At 43.7% G+C, this 14,517-nt stretch overlaps 1 protein-coding gene across 1 annotated transcript in view; it reads left to right on the top strand.

The window, feature by feature from the left end:
• Positions 1 to 14,517, top strand: part of LOC122539417 (limbin-like) — a 173,184-nt gene that overhangs the window by 88,902 nt on the left and 69,765 nt on the right. Inside the window, exons 14-15 of the mRNA XM_043674234.1 lie at positions 1,127 to 1,596; positions 6,706 to 6,901. Of these exons, the coding sequence (XP_043530169.1) occupies positions 1,127 to 1,596; positions 6,706 to 6,901 (666 nt within the window). The remainder of the gene's footprint in view (positions 1 to 1,126; positions 1,597 to 6,705; positions 6,902 to 14,517) is intronic.

Below are 14,517 nucleotides of genomic sequence, written 5' to 3' on the forward strand. Positions count from 1 at the left end.
GATCCGTATCCATGAACACCAACTAGCCACGAAGCGACACGGCCAGCTATCCTTAGTAGCCACACACGCAGATGACAAGCAACATGAGTTTGACTGGGACAACACTACTATTATAGGACAAGCCAAACAGAGAACAGCCAGGGAATTCCTAGAGGCATGGCATTCATCCACAGATTCAATCAATAAGCACATCGACCTGGACCCAAGATAGCGGCCACTGCAGCGGACAGCTGGAACTGAACCGGAAGCGGCAGATACAAATCACTATAAACGCCGGAGGAAACATCACAGAAGCGCTTCACAGGAGGCTCCCAAGCACTGAGGATGTCACCTAGACAGGGGACAAAACGCCTACAACACAAATTCCCAGCTCGGCGAACAGAACCACAACAACGAGCACCCGAGCTACAAATCTTCTCACAAACTTTGAAGATTTTGAAATCATTAACAATTCCGGAGGATAATGGATATAAATTCAACAAATGAGATATATGTAAACCAAAACCAGTTGGTGGCAGCATTGTAATTAACATGACTAGCACTTGTTTCTAGAATTCATTGATAATCGGCCCTTTATTAATAAAATATTCCAAGTGTATTGATATATTAAGTCTCTAATATTATGAAGGATGAATTTGTTTGCTTAGCCTCTCCTCTAGAGATACTGTATAGACTTATTATGCGGTATGTTGATTCCTTGGAGGCTGATAGCACTGTGAGACACTGCCTGGACGATATATCTAGTGTTCTTCACTTATATCTTTGAAGAATGCTAAACAGGCTGCACTGTTAGTAACCAGGAATCAACTTAGCTCAATATAGCTCTGAGAGGCAATGCTACCCCAGATACTTTCATCCATGGATTTCCCTGATCTGTATCTTAGACCTATCATAGATGCCAACTACATTGTGGTAGCATACCTGATATATCCTTATGTCCCTGGACCCATTTTCATCAAGGTGAATGATTTTGCTCAAAGGTCTTTTGCCTTTGATCAGAGACATTTTATTTTGCTTTTAATCAGTTTTTGTCAAATCTATTTCCTGGAACTAGAGGGAGTCTGGCTAGCATAGTCTTGCTTTAAAATGAGTATTTTGTGTTTAATCTAATTCTTTATATGATTAGATTTGTGAGCAAGAGCACCAACAAAAGCAGCTGGCATCTCTTCTCAACACCTTAGGAGAAAGACATTACAATCATAAAAAATACCTCATGGACTGGCGTGAGCTTTTACACAATCATTGTGCAGAACTCGGAGAATTGGTGGAGAAATTGGACAAAGATGCAGTGGACCAACTGGAAACCCTTAATATGCAACTTATCAAAAATGCCTCGATGAAACTTAAAACAATCCATGCTGAATTTTATCAGAAGTTGGTCAATCTTGGCGTTCCAAAGGACTATTTAAGACAAGTGATAGAAGATCAGGATAAGGAAATAAACATTCACCAGGACGAACAAACAGAGCAAGCAGAAATCGATGAGCGTAAAACTAATGAATCGCTCGAGAAAGTTAAGGGAAACATATCAAAACAACTACATTCAGAAATTGAAGAACAGAATTTCTTACGCCATTGGAATAAATTGGTTTTCCAGTAAGTGTGTTTTCAAGTTTCAAAATTTATTCTTGAGCTGTTAGTGCCAAGGCCTGCATTTACTAAACTAGAGGCCCTTCAGGTAAACCTTCTCCTTAAGGTACATGGAGTTCATACAGCTGTGGATGAAAAATCATTTTAATTAGCAATTCGTGGACAATTTTGTCAGATTGCTGACTCCTTTGATTTTTAAAAGCTGAGTGGAATTCTGGATACATAATGTAATCAAATGGCATTGGTTACATTCTTGTTCAGCTCAGTTCCTTCAGCCAAGCAATCAACATTGAGATTAAATACTTAAGAATTTTAAAGTTAATGTGCACATCGCCTTAGCCAATTTAGCCAGAAAGATAATTGGAGCCCCTGCTCAAAATGTATTTCCAAAGTGAACATTCCCAGTCATATTTTATTACACAAAGCTCTGACATTAGAAGAGATCTGTTTCAATAAATTTTATCCTTACGGCCAACTAAACATTGTTTATATGTAAAGCAGTTTAAACATGAGTGAGATGACTCGACCAACTGTTATTTTCCGTGTAAGATTATGATAGAGACACGAATGTACACTCATCTTGTTTGTGTTTTCTGGATTTTGTTCTTGTCTGTCTTGAGGAACTCGAGGTGATTTTTGTCTTGCCCCCTGACCTGTACTATGTAAGCTTGGGATATATTTTTTGCCAGCAAGGCCAGTGTTTATTGCCCATTCCAAATGGTCCCTGAAGCGATGTGGTGAGCTGACTTCTGAAAACAGTCCTTATAGAACGGTGCCCTCATTTTTGAACTTTTTTCACATAACTGGATAAATATGATAAGTTGGTATGTCCTTTGGGATAGGTTTGACATGATGATTGACTTTTCATATTCTAAGGTTTCTTGCATGAAAATGTCAAAATCGATATGGAAATTTCTGCACTGTCTTTCTCAAACGTTACATAGATCAGAAACAGAGGATGGAATTTTCCCCTACCTTGTGTGGTGAAGAAGGTGTAAAATATGGAAAGAGTGAAAGTATCAATTTTTTCAATTTCAGAACTCACTTCCAAATCCCACCATTGAGCAGTGACTACCTTATTTCCACACATTTGCACCTTATTAACGGTCCAATTCACCTTATTTATGCACCACTTCTTTCCTTCCTCAATAAATTGGATGGTGCAAATTCCGAACATGTAAATCAGAGTGAGTACTTGTTGGCTGCAGCTCAGCAAGTGTTTGTGCTGTGCCATCATGCAAATGCTTCTCCATAACAATGTCCATTATGCTCCATGGCAACCTTGATTTTAGATTTTTAGATTTTAGATTTAGATTAGCGTGGAAACAGGCCCTTCGGCCCAACAAGTCCACACCGACCCGCCGAAGCGAAACCCACCCATACCCCTACGTTTACCCCTTCCCTAACACTACAGGCAATTTAGTATGGCCAATTCACCTGACCCTGCACATCTTTGGATGGTGGGAGGAAACCGGAGCACCCGAAGGAAACCCACGCAGACACGGGGAGAACGTGCAAACTCCACACAGTCAGTCGCCTGAGGCGGGAATTGAACCCGGGTTTTAGGCGCTGTGAGGCAGCAATGCTAACCACTGTGCCACCGTGCCACCCACCGTGATACCAGTCAGCAGTGGCAAAACACCAGCTTCCTCATAATATTGTCCCTACACTGGGACTATCTCAGACCACTTCAGCCCTTCACTCCTTTGGAATGCCGGGATATATATGTCTTGTGTGTTTCTGCCAGGTCGTCCTGCATGCAGGGACACATATATATCACGTATTGAGAGGTGTTATGGCTCTTAGTTTAATTTCTAAGCACAAACTATGACTCTATAACTCACTTTGCACGTACCTGAAAACTGCCAGTCTCTATATGCTTCACATTGCTTTGTTAACAAGGAGTTACACTCACTGACTTCAGCACTGACTTAACAGATCACCAGCCCCTTTGTGGGTCATGTTGTTTTCCTAACACACAGGATCTTCAGTGCTGACCTACAGGCTGCCAGCTTCTATGACCTGCATTACTTTATCGTGTGGGCAGAGAGGCAGGCAGCTTGTCACAGTGTGGAGCATGGAGTTGTCGATGGGGTGGACATGTTGCTGTATGGCACTGTGCTGCATCAACACCTCTCATTCAGTGTTTTGCCATTAGTTTGCGTGGCCAGCACACTGCATGTGCTTCAAGCAAATGGAAATGTATGACTCAAAGGAAAGCAATCCTTAGTGAGGTCAAGGGTGATTAAGGTCACTTGAGCCAGACAGTCAAGAGGTTCATCCTATTTCGCTCCAGTGAGTTGGTCACACTCAATTAGGCCCAGGATCTGTTTCCTTGAAGTCTGGTGAGTAGGCCATGGTCAGTCTTGTAGGCCAAGTGAAAGCAGCTTATGGATTACAGGTAGGCCAACTGAATTGCTGTTGAGATATCAGGGGAATGGATGACTTCTTCCTGCAGTGACGCAAAGGGAGGTATTAATATTGCTGAAACAACAGTAGTGGTAATGCAAGGGCAAGAGAGCAAGTAAGTTGTCCCCAGTAAGTGAGTGAGTGGGAAGGGTTCATAATGAGGTGCATGAAAGCACTCTAATAGACATGATGCTTGCAATAGTGAGAGTTGAAGTCCATGAGTGTTGGTGAGAGAGCATGTGCTGTGGTAGCATTACAGTGAGTGGTGGCCTCGAGTGTGAAGGTAGTAGCAGAGAGAAGATCATTGACTTTCCTCCTGCATCGCGAGGCCTCCTGCTTTACCTCAGACACAGGACTAACCTGAGCTGCAGATTGGGTCCAGGCTGGTTCAGTCAGGTGTTATGGCCTTCCTATTCCACAGGAAACAGGGCTACCCTCATCTCCACAACTCCATCGATGAACACCTTCTGGTTCCTGTCTGTAAAGTGGAGAATGGGCTATTCTTTCTTCAGGCCATGTGGCTAGGCACCATGCTGTGAGTTCCTAGCTTGCAGCATCTGAAGTGGTACTCAACTGGTTTTTATGAGGTGTTAATGATGCGACAACCAAGAGTTCTCAACGGGGGTGAGTAATTCTGCCTCTCCAACCACATACGTCCTCAAGAAAGGTGCTCAAGACCTCAGTTGCATAATTAATTAGGCGAAGAGCAGAATCATAAAATCTCTTCAGTGTGGAAAGAGGCCATTTGGCCCACTGAGACCACATCAACTCTCTGAAGAGCATCCCACCTAGCCCCTGCTCCATAGCCTAGCCCCAGAACCCCACATTTTACCATGGCTAATCCACCCACTGGACACTGCGGACAATTTAGCATGGCCAATCCATCTAAACTAGTTGGCAAAGAAAATTCTCTGAGCCGTGATGGTTTAGGCACAATGAATCTCACTCAACAAAGTATTTTGAACCAAAAAAATTCTGTATTAGATTTTACTTTGTTATTCTGCCCTAAGCCAGGCAGAATCTCAATCAGTAAATTGGTGATGAGTCATCCAGTTGCTCCCCTGCTCTTTTCTAGCATTGCTACAGATGTTTGCCCTTTCCCCATCTGCTGCCTGTAAATGCCAACGGGTCCTTGTTTCCAAGTCCCTTTCCAACACTCTGAAAGAACTGCCAGTCTGCCTTTAGTGCAGTGCCAGAATGAGCTGAAGTCTAATCAGAAAAAGGAAGAGGTCAGAAGAGTAACTCTGCCTCACCCTTTATGAAGATCTGAACCAGGATGGTCAGAAAAGACTGTCTGACCAATTTAGTTTGTGAAACCCTCTCTATCGTAATAAATTGGTTCATCCCAAAAGCCAATTTTCAGGCAATTTTCAGGAAAAGTATTTGAAACACTCCTAGTAAGATTTCAGGCTCAGCCTTTCGATGTGTTGCAATCCCTGAAACTCTTCCTTCCCTTTTCTGCCTTCTGTACTAACTGGATTTTCATCAGACCCACCAGTGGACTCCTGCTTACTGGCAAGACTTCAACAAATCTGTACCTCGTACAGACAATAACTTAGACTGCAAGGACAGACCAGGGCTCCAGTAGTCAAGTCCTGTGCTGACCTCTTAGATTTGAGCAATAGAAAAACCCAGCTGTTTTGTTTTTATCTCTTATCTTAATCTTACAATTCCATTTGAATTTTTTTAATTTTAGAAACGCAGCTACAACCATTCATTCTGCATCTAAATATTGAGGTCAAAACTGATTTTGATTGGCTGCCTTATTGTGATAATATGAAGTTATGTTGCAATCGTGTTTACTGTTTTATGAGTGCTTGAAATCAATATTGGGTATCAAACTACATTGCTGTGTGGCTAGGGCTCTCAATCTATTTTTTGTTCAGCTTACAAATCATGGTACACAGGAGTAGTAATTGCGTGAATTATGATAATAGCTGACATCTGTAATACCATCTGCTTTGCCAGCGGGGCCAATACTTGAAAGTACATTTTCTGGGGCTTTGAGTGCTAGTTCACTGAATCTTGCAAAGCCTTTCAGTCTATTCACAGGACTTCAGTTTAAAAAAAAATGTAATTCCACAGAATTGTCTTAGGATAAATCCACTTGTTAACCCTAACATTCTCCATCTTTCTCCCTGCAAATTTGACTTCAGCTGTTGTGTTCAGCTTTTGGAAATTATGTGAGCATTAATATAGATTAGAAATATGGCCAGTCGCCTCTTCAAATATTTTTATTTGAATTGTTCAGTGAAACTATAGTGTGTGACACAGGTTAATATTTAAAACTAAGTGTACAGAATGTATTTGTAAGTAATGTTTCGAAAAGGATTAGAATGTCAACTTTTCATAGCTTCCGAACAACTATAAAAATTATCCTATGTTTCAGATAGCAATTGTAACGTGCTGTTTATTCAGATTCCAACTGGGGAGTTTTGGAATATATGGCAAGCAAAATTCTCCGAAGAGACTGGAGTCAGCTTGCATAACTACATGGGATGGTTAGATGGCCAAAGAATGACCTATTAAATACTAATATAACAAAAAAAGTGTTTTAAAACCTCTACATAAGTTAGATACATGATGGGTATCTGTGAAATGAGCTGGATCAGTGTAATGTGCCCATATTTATATGTGATCGATGAACATTTCTGCTTCATTTATCCCTGGGATTAATCTAATGATTCATTTCTATTTTCTTTAAAGGAACCTAATGAAAAGTCCACTTTTACTTTCTGAAGAGGAATTTCAAAAGATCATGCTGACTTACCTCGAAAGTTTCTGCCAAATGGACAATGGCTTGGCTCTTCCTAAGTTGTGTGAGAGATTCACAATCCAACGCTGTCTGACTGACTGGAGGAAGACAGAGACAGAAAAACTTGAACAGCAGTGGAAGAATGGGGTGAGTGAGCTTGGAAGGGACAACCTTCCATCCTGTGATGCATTGGTAAAAATTGTTTCTGTTAAATGATGAGGTTGGAGTAATAATCTGGTGAATTTTGTGAAGCAATACAGCATTAAAGACTAAAGTGCAAACTAGCAGATGAAAAGCCACATGTATAAAATGGGGCTAAAAAGCATATTGACCTAAGCACATTACTGACAATCATGACTTGTCTTAATTTCAGCCTCAGGAACTTCATGAACTTATGTTTTTTATCTTATTTGCTAATTTCAGTGCGTAAATTAGACTTTTTAACTGGTATTTCTAATTATAAAATGAAATATCATAGAAGCTATGTCACAACTCTGAAGAAGTTCCAAATTCAGACCCGTGATGTTTAATAACTGAAGGAATCCACAGTCAAATCAGTATTTTCCCATCTGGAAGTAACAGTGCACAAGACTATTACTGTGTTCTGGATGTGCACATACTGTGATGTCAACTGAACAGTGAGGGTCTTTATGTTGCAAAGCCCGATTGTGATACTGTTGAAAACTTCATTTGTAGGTTGTTTGCTGACTTGCTTTTTTATTAATTGAATAATTTTTATTCTTTACAAAATTATAAAATATAACAAACTAAGAATATAACAATTACAATAAGCCAACTACTACTCTACTCTACAAAATAAATAATAAACGAAAAAGCTACCTATACTACAATTCAATTAATAATTTACAAAATAAGTTAAATTAAATTAAATCAGACCACTCAGTACAACCCCACCAAAGCTCCCCATCATCGGGAGCATCAGTTAGCATACCCGTATTTCCTCTCAGGGCACCCAGCCCATCAGACCCAGGCCTTGTGGCTAAACAAAGGCTCTAGTTAATATGGCCAACAGATCTGCTTCTAAGTGGTTCAGAAAGGGCCGCCATGTCTTGTAGAAAAGTTGTGTTTTCTAGTGCACCGTACTGGTAAGGAAGCACAGGGGATGTGTTCCATGACTAATCTACGCCATCCTGGCAGGCCCGGAGGGCTTTCTGAGGCCCAGCTCATCAAAATGTTCTGCCTCGCACAATGTGTAAAAATATTAAACAGCTTTTTCCCATGCTCATCTAACGAAGGCAAATTTGACAGGCCCGGGAGAAGAGACTCCGGATCTGCCTTGACCTCAGTCCCCAGGACCCACCCACCGCCCCCCCCCCGGTGACACTCACTATAGCACCCAATACTTGCCAAGCTTGTGATATGACTAGAATCAATGGGTAAGAGTGCCAGTACCTATTTTGCATTTAGGGCACAATGGAGGCTCTCCCTTTTTGAATTTAGCAAGTCGCTCTGGGGCCAGATAAACGCTATGAAGAACCTGTAGCTGCATAGCACGCGTCCTGTTGCAGATCGAGATCTTTCTTACATTCTCTCCAAATGTCTTCCCATATCTCTGACAAAATCTCTACTCCCAGACCCCACAGAGCTGCTCAATATCTTTCAAGGCGTCACCTCCCAGTGAACGGGTAAAGGGTACTAATCAGGAGAGTACCTGTAGCCTGAAGCACTCTCCTCTCTACCTCAGACCTATAAGGATGAATGAGAATTGTAGTCTTTTTCTGGATAAAGACCCTGATCTGAAAGAGGTCCCTGCTGGGCAATTCATACTTGTGAATCAACTAATTGAAGGACATCGTGACCTCCCCCTTCAAATAAATCTCCCAGACAAGAGTCTCCGCTGGATACCCATGATTTAAAACCAGAGTCCATAAACCCTGGCATTCCTACTACCGGAGTGAGAAAGGAGTTATAGATAAACTGCCTTCACTTTGATGCATCACTCTTTACGCGTTAGCTATATTGATGACAATTGGGTTCAGATAATACTCCGTGACTGCTCTCATCTTATCCATGAATAACTGATTAATTATGGGGGCACTTCGCCTGGGAGGCCTTGGTATCCAGCCATATTGACCGTGGGTCCTCACAAGCCCAGTCATTCACAAAGGATATTAGTGAGCTTATTTGATACCTCTTAATATCTGGAAAGTCTATGCCCACCCCCTTCCCTGGGGAGGCTGCAATTTGGCAAGCTTAATGAGAGGCCATCTGTGATACCAAATAAAAGAGCCGAACCAACCGTTGAGTCTCTGTAACGTTTGCCTCAGCATCATCAGAGGGAGCATTCATGTGGGATATGATAAGCGAGGAAGAACCTTCATTTTAATAAGAGCTATTTGGCCTAACCAAGAGACTGGAAGGACTTTCCAACACTGAAGGTCCTGCCTTCTCTTATCGAACAAGTGCACAAAGCTAGCCTTATATAATTGGTCAAAGGGAGGAGTAATGAAAATGCCTAAGTACAGAAAACCTCCCTGTGACCACCTGAAAGGGAGTCGGATTTCACCTTCAAGATTGGGTATTCCCCCAAGACCGCCCAGGGACATGGCCTCCGACTTCATAAAATTAATCTTGTATCCCGAAAAAGAGCCAAATAAATTGATATATTGTATTAAATAAAGCACATACAGTGCCCGGTTCGGAAAAGGAGAACGTCATCTGCATAGAGTGTGATCTTATGCACCCCAATCCCACTTCTGGGGCAACTATACTAGGGTCCCTCTGGATAGCCTCCGCCAGCGGCTGAGTCACCAGCGTGAACAACAGCAGCGAGAGGAGACAACCTTGTTGGCTGCCTCTACCGATACTAAAATTATTAGATGTTTTACCATTAGTAAGGACTGCTGGCATAGGATCACTATATAGTACTTCCACCCTCTGGTAAAGACACCAAATCACTCCAGAACGTAAAAATGGTATGGCCACTCCATCCGGTCAAACACCTTCTCCACATCAAGGGAGACTACCAATCCTGGAATCGACCTCCACTGGCACACCTGGACCATGTTCTAATGTTATTAGAGGACTTATGGCCCTTAATAAAACCTGTCTGGCCCTCCTTTACAATAGAGGGCAACACCTTCTTCAATCTCAAGGTGAGAGTCTTAGATAAAATTTTAAAATCCATGTTTAGCAGCGAAATGGGCCTTTGGGCGGCACGGTGGCTCAGTGGTTAGCACTAGCACCTCACAGTGCCAGTGACCCGGGTTCAATTCCCGCCTCGGGCAACTGTCTGTGTGGAGTTTGCTCATTCTCCCCGTGTCTGCGTGGGTTTCCTCCCAGGTGCTCCAGTTTCCTCCCACAGTCCAAAGATGTGCAGGTTAGGTGAATTGGCCATGCTAAATTGCCCGTGGTACTAGGTGCATTAGTCAGGGGTAAATGTAGGGGAATGGGACTGCGTGGGTTGCTCTTCGGAGGGTCAGTGTGGACTTGTTGGACCGAAGGGCCTGTTTCCATATTGTAGGGAATCTAAACGAAGCACAGTCCTCCGGGGCCTTCCCTCTTCTGAGAATGAGAGAAACATTAGCTTCTCTCAAAGAGGGCGGGAGGTGGTCCTGACTTTACGAATAATTGTACATGTCCAGCATTGGCCTGGCCCACATATTCAGAAATTCCATATAAAACTTACTTGGAAGGCCATCAGGGCCGGGTGCCTTACCACTTTGGAGCTGCCTTACCGCCTCCTGTACCTCTTGCACTGTCATATCCCTACCCACTGGGTGAAGACATTTCCATACACCCATCAATCCCAACTCCACACATAAATCCACCAATTGTTTAAATTGTGGAGAGGTGCCCTGGGGACCCCTGGACATCCTATTCGCTGTGGGATCCAAGGGGCGATTAAAGTCTCCCCCTATAATAGTATGGCACATTCCAAGGGCAATCAACTTAGCACCATACTATCAGAAATTTAAGGGTGTGTGTCGGGGAACGGTAAACATTCAGTAAGCCGTACTCCTCACCATGTACTAGAGCTTTGAGAATCACAACCCCACCCCATATTCATCCTTAATTTGATCTAACAACTGGAATGGGAGATTCTTCTGAACGAGTATAACCACTCCCCTGCTTTTAGTGTTAAAAGATGAAAAGAACACCTGGCCAAATGCCCGCCACCCCCCATCCCTCGCTGCAAATTTAGATGCTCCTTTTCATCAAGGTGGGTTCCTTGTAACAGAGCAACACCAACTCTCTCTCTTCTAAGACTTGGAGTACTTTCTTTCTCTTAATCAGTGAGTGACTCCCCTTAATATTCCAGGTGCACCATTGGAACAAACAATTAGCTATAGTCATCTAAAACAGCCCGTGAATACCTGAGAGGAAGAACCCTACTCACAACATGCCGAGTGGTGACTCATAAGGCCTGAAGAACACATCTACAAAAACTACCAAGCCAAAACTTTTAAAAATCACACCTACAATGAACCGATACAAAAAACAGATAATACGAGGCTTCCCTGCACTCCCCCCCCCCACTACCCATAGAGGGCACTAACACTTTGAGCTGAAGCCACGCCCCAAACCCAGGCAAAACGAAAGTAAAGAATACATAAATCTTACAACCAAAGGAATTAAAAGTGGGCATTTCACCCTTCCCACCCATATATCAACCTCCATTATTGCTGAAAAAGAAGTTCCGACAACACTTCCCAAACCCCATGAAAGGGAAAAGGGAAGAGAGAAGAAGAAGAAAAAAAATTAAAGGGACACAACAAAACAAAAGAAACTATTACTGTCCATTTTGCTTGAGCCATTCAGTCTGTTTTAAAGTGTCCAAAAAGTTCTTTGCTTTCTCTGAGTCAAAGACATGTACAGACCCATCATGGCAGAAACGGAGCACTGCCAGGTACCTTCGAGAGAATTGGATATCCAGATCCCTCAGCCTCCTCTTTACCTCATCAAAGGTCTTCCTCTTACGGATCACGGCCGCAGAAAAGTCCTGTAAAAACATAATCTTTGATCCCTTGTAAAACAGGGCCTGTGGTTCCTTCCTCAGCATTCTGGAAGCTTCCAATAACTTTTGCTTGTCTCTATAGGACTGGAAATGCACTAGGACCAGGCGGGGGTGCTGGTCCTAACTGGGCCTGTGCACCATGACCCGGTGAACACAGTCGATCTGCTCAGCTTCCCATCCCAGAAAATGCGGCAGTGGTTGCTCAGAAAAACTGGCTGGCTGATCCCCTTCTTACTCTGGCAGCCAAATAATGCAAAAGTTCTTTCTCCAACCTTAATTTTCGAGGTCATTGACCTGCTCCACGAAGGCCTGTCCCTGCCTCTCCAGGGCCTGGATGCTTTCCGCCGACGATTCGGCCGTGGTCTCCGATGGTGCGGTCTGCTGCTCGGCCTCTTCCACATGTTGTCCAAGACGCTGGATCTCCTGCTCAAATATTTTTTCAGTGTGGCCGAGATTAGTTTCGGCCTGGTCCAGGTCTCCTCCATCGCTGACTCAAGCTTTTCTTGAGAGTTTGACGAACTCCGAAGCCAGGCCTTGCTGAGCAGGTAACTCTAACGGAGCTTCCATACACCCACGGGTGTGTCCGTTACTGCAGGGCAGTGCCCTGCTTGTTGTGATCCACACTGCCCTTTGCCGTTAGTCACCTTCCCAATTCACTGAAAAGAATATATAGCCATTCTAGTAACTCAAAACTACCGATTTTTCCCAACTCAGCTAAGATGGGGAGGGTAAAAGCATCACTTTGCCTGCGTTATGGTGCAGGGTGCAGCAAGGCAAACCTGTTAGATTGCCGCCATCTTGAGTCCCCCCGTTTGCTGACTTTCTGATAAAGGATTACGGCATCAGTGAGAAGTTACTGCCTGCCACTTAAAACAAGATAACACAGAGCCTGGAATTATGCTGCGAAAGACAGAGGCTGTGAGGTACCCAGCAAGGAGGCCAGGATTTCCTGGCAGCCTTGGAGCTATCCCAGTGTCACTGCAGACTCCATCCACATTACTCCAGCTTGAGGCAGAAATGGAGGAAGTAGACGTCTGCTCGGTCTTCACTGCACCTCTTCTCCTTCCATAGGATTCTGCATTCTGCTTGATGAATAGTGAAGAAAGTCCTTTCTACTTATACAGTCTAACTTGTGAATAAAACATAATTGAGAACCTTTCCTATGCAGCTTAGTGATATAATATTCAAAGCTATTTAAATAACTCGACAGAGGCCAGTATCTCATTGCCAAATTACCCTTTATTTACACGTACATAGTACTCAACACTGGTCCAGCTTTCTCAGGGTGAACAGAACCTCTAACACTTTTTTTTCATTTAACCTTTTTTCCTAATCAGCCTGTTCAGAGAATACCTGCCTCTGGAGCAGGTGGGAACCTGGGTCTCTCAGTGCCGGGGTAGGGACACTACCACTGCACCACAAGAGACCCTTGTACTTTTGTTCCTGTCTGTCAGCCAGAGTTCCCTGATTGGGGTTGTTAACCTGGACCAATCAGGGAACTCATATTCTGAGGTCCACCTGGCTGACCTCGTTACAATCACTGTGCTTGTCATTATATAAGAAGCAGAGTTGAAAAGTGTGGCACTGGAAAAGCACAGCACGTCATGCAGCATCCAAGGAGCAAGAGATTTGACATTTTGGACATAAGCCCTTCATCAAGAATGTTGGTGAGGGGAAGGGGTCTGAGAGATAAATAGTAGGGTGGGGGTGTGATTGGAGGGAAGGTAGCTGGAAAGGTGATAGGTGGATGCAGATGGGGAAGGGGGAATAGGTTGGTGGGGAGGGTGGAATGGATAGGTGGGAAGGAAGATGGACAGCTCAAGAGGGCGGTGCCAAGTTGGAGGGTTGGATCTGGAATGAGGTGGGGAGAGGGGAGATTTGGAAAATCCACAAACCTGACTGCCCCAGTCGACCTATTGTCTTCTCCTGCTCCTGCTCCACTGAACCTATCTCCTCATATCTCAACACCATCCTGTTCTCCTTGGTCCAGGAATTCTCCATATACATTTGGGACACCGCCCATGCCCTCCATGACTTTCATTTATCCAGCCCCCAACATTTAATCTTCACCATGAACATCCAGTTCCCATACACATCCATCCTCCATGGCAAAGGCCTCCAAGCCCTCCGTTTCTTCCTCGCCCATCGATCCAACCAGTACCCCTCCACCAACAGACTCAATTGATTGGTGGAACTGGTCCTCACCCTCAACAACTTTTGCTACCTCATCCCAGATCCAACTCTCCAACATGGCACTGTCCTCTTGACCTGTCCCACCTGTCCATCTTCCTTCCCACCTATCCACTCCATGCTCCTCACCAACGTATCACAATCACTCCCCAGCTGCATCCACCTATCGCCTTTCCACCTACCTTCCCTTCAGCCCCACCCCCACCTCCTATTTATTTCTCAGCTCCCTCAATCCCCAACCCTGCCATTCCTGATGAAGGGCTTATGCCTGAAATGTCAACTCTCCTGCTTCTCGGATGCTGCCTGACCTGCCGTGCTTTTCCAACGCCACACTTTTTGGCTCTGAGCTCCAGCATCTGCAGTCCTCACTTTCTCTCGTTATATATGAAGCTGAGTGACACTTAAATATTTATGAAACATTCAGTTAGAGACAGTAGCTATATTTTTAACAATATTTATTTAAATGGATCATAAAAATAAATCCCTCTTCTTGACTTTCTGAGAATGAGGCTGGATGACTGTAGCCAAAGTTATGGGTGGAAGAAAAATAACGGAAAAGACAGTAGCAGCACGAAGATCCCTGAATTGAAGCAGA

Source organism: Chiloscyllium plagiosum, chromosome 32, assembly GCF_004010195.1.
Source record: "Chiloscyllium plagiosum isolate BGI_BamShark_2017 chromosome 32, ASM401019v2, whole genome shotgun sequence".
Classification (NCBI taxonomy): domain Eukaryota; kingdom Metazoa; phylum Chordata; class Chondrichthyes; order Orectolobiformes; family Hemiscylliidae; genus Chiloscyllium; species Chiloscyllium plagiosum.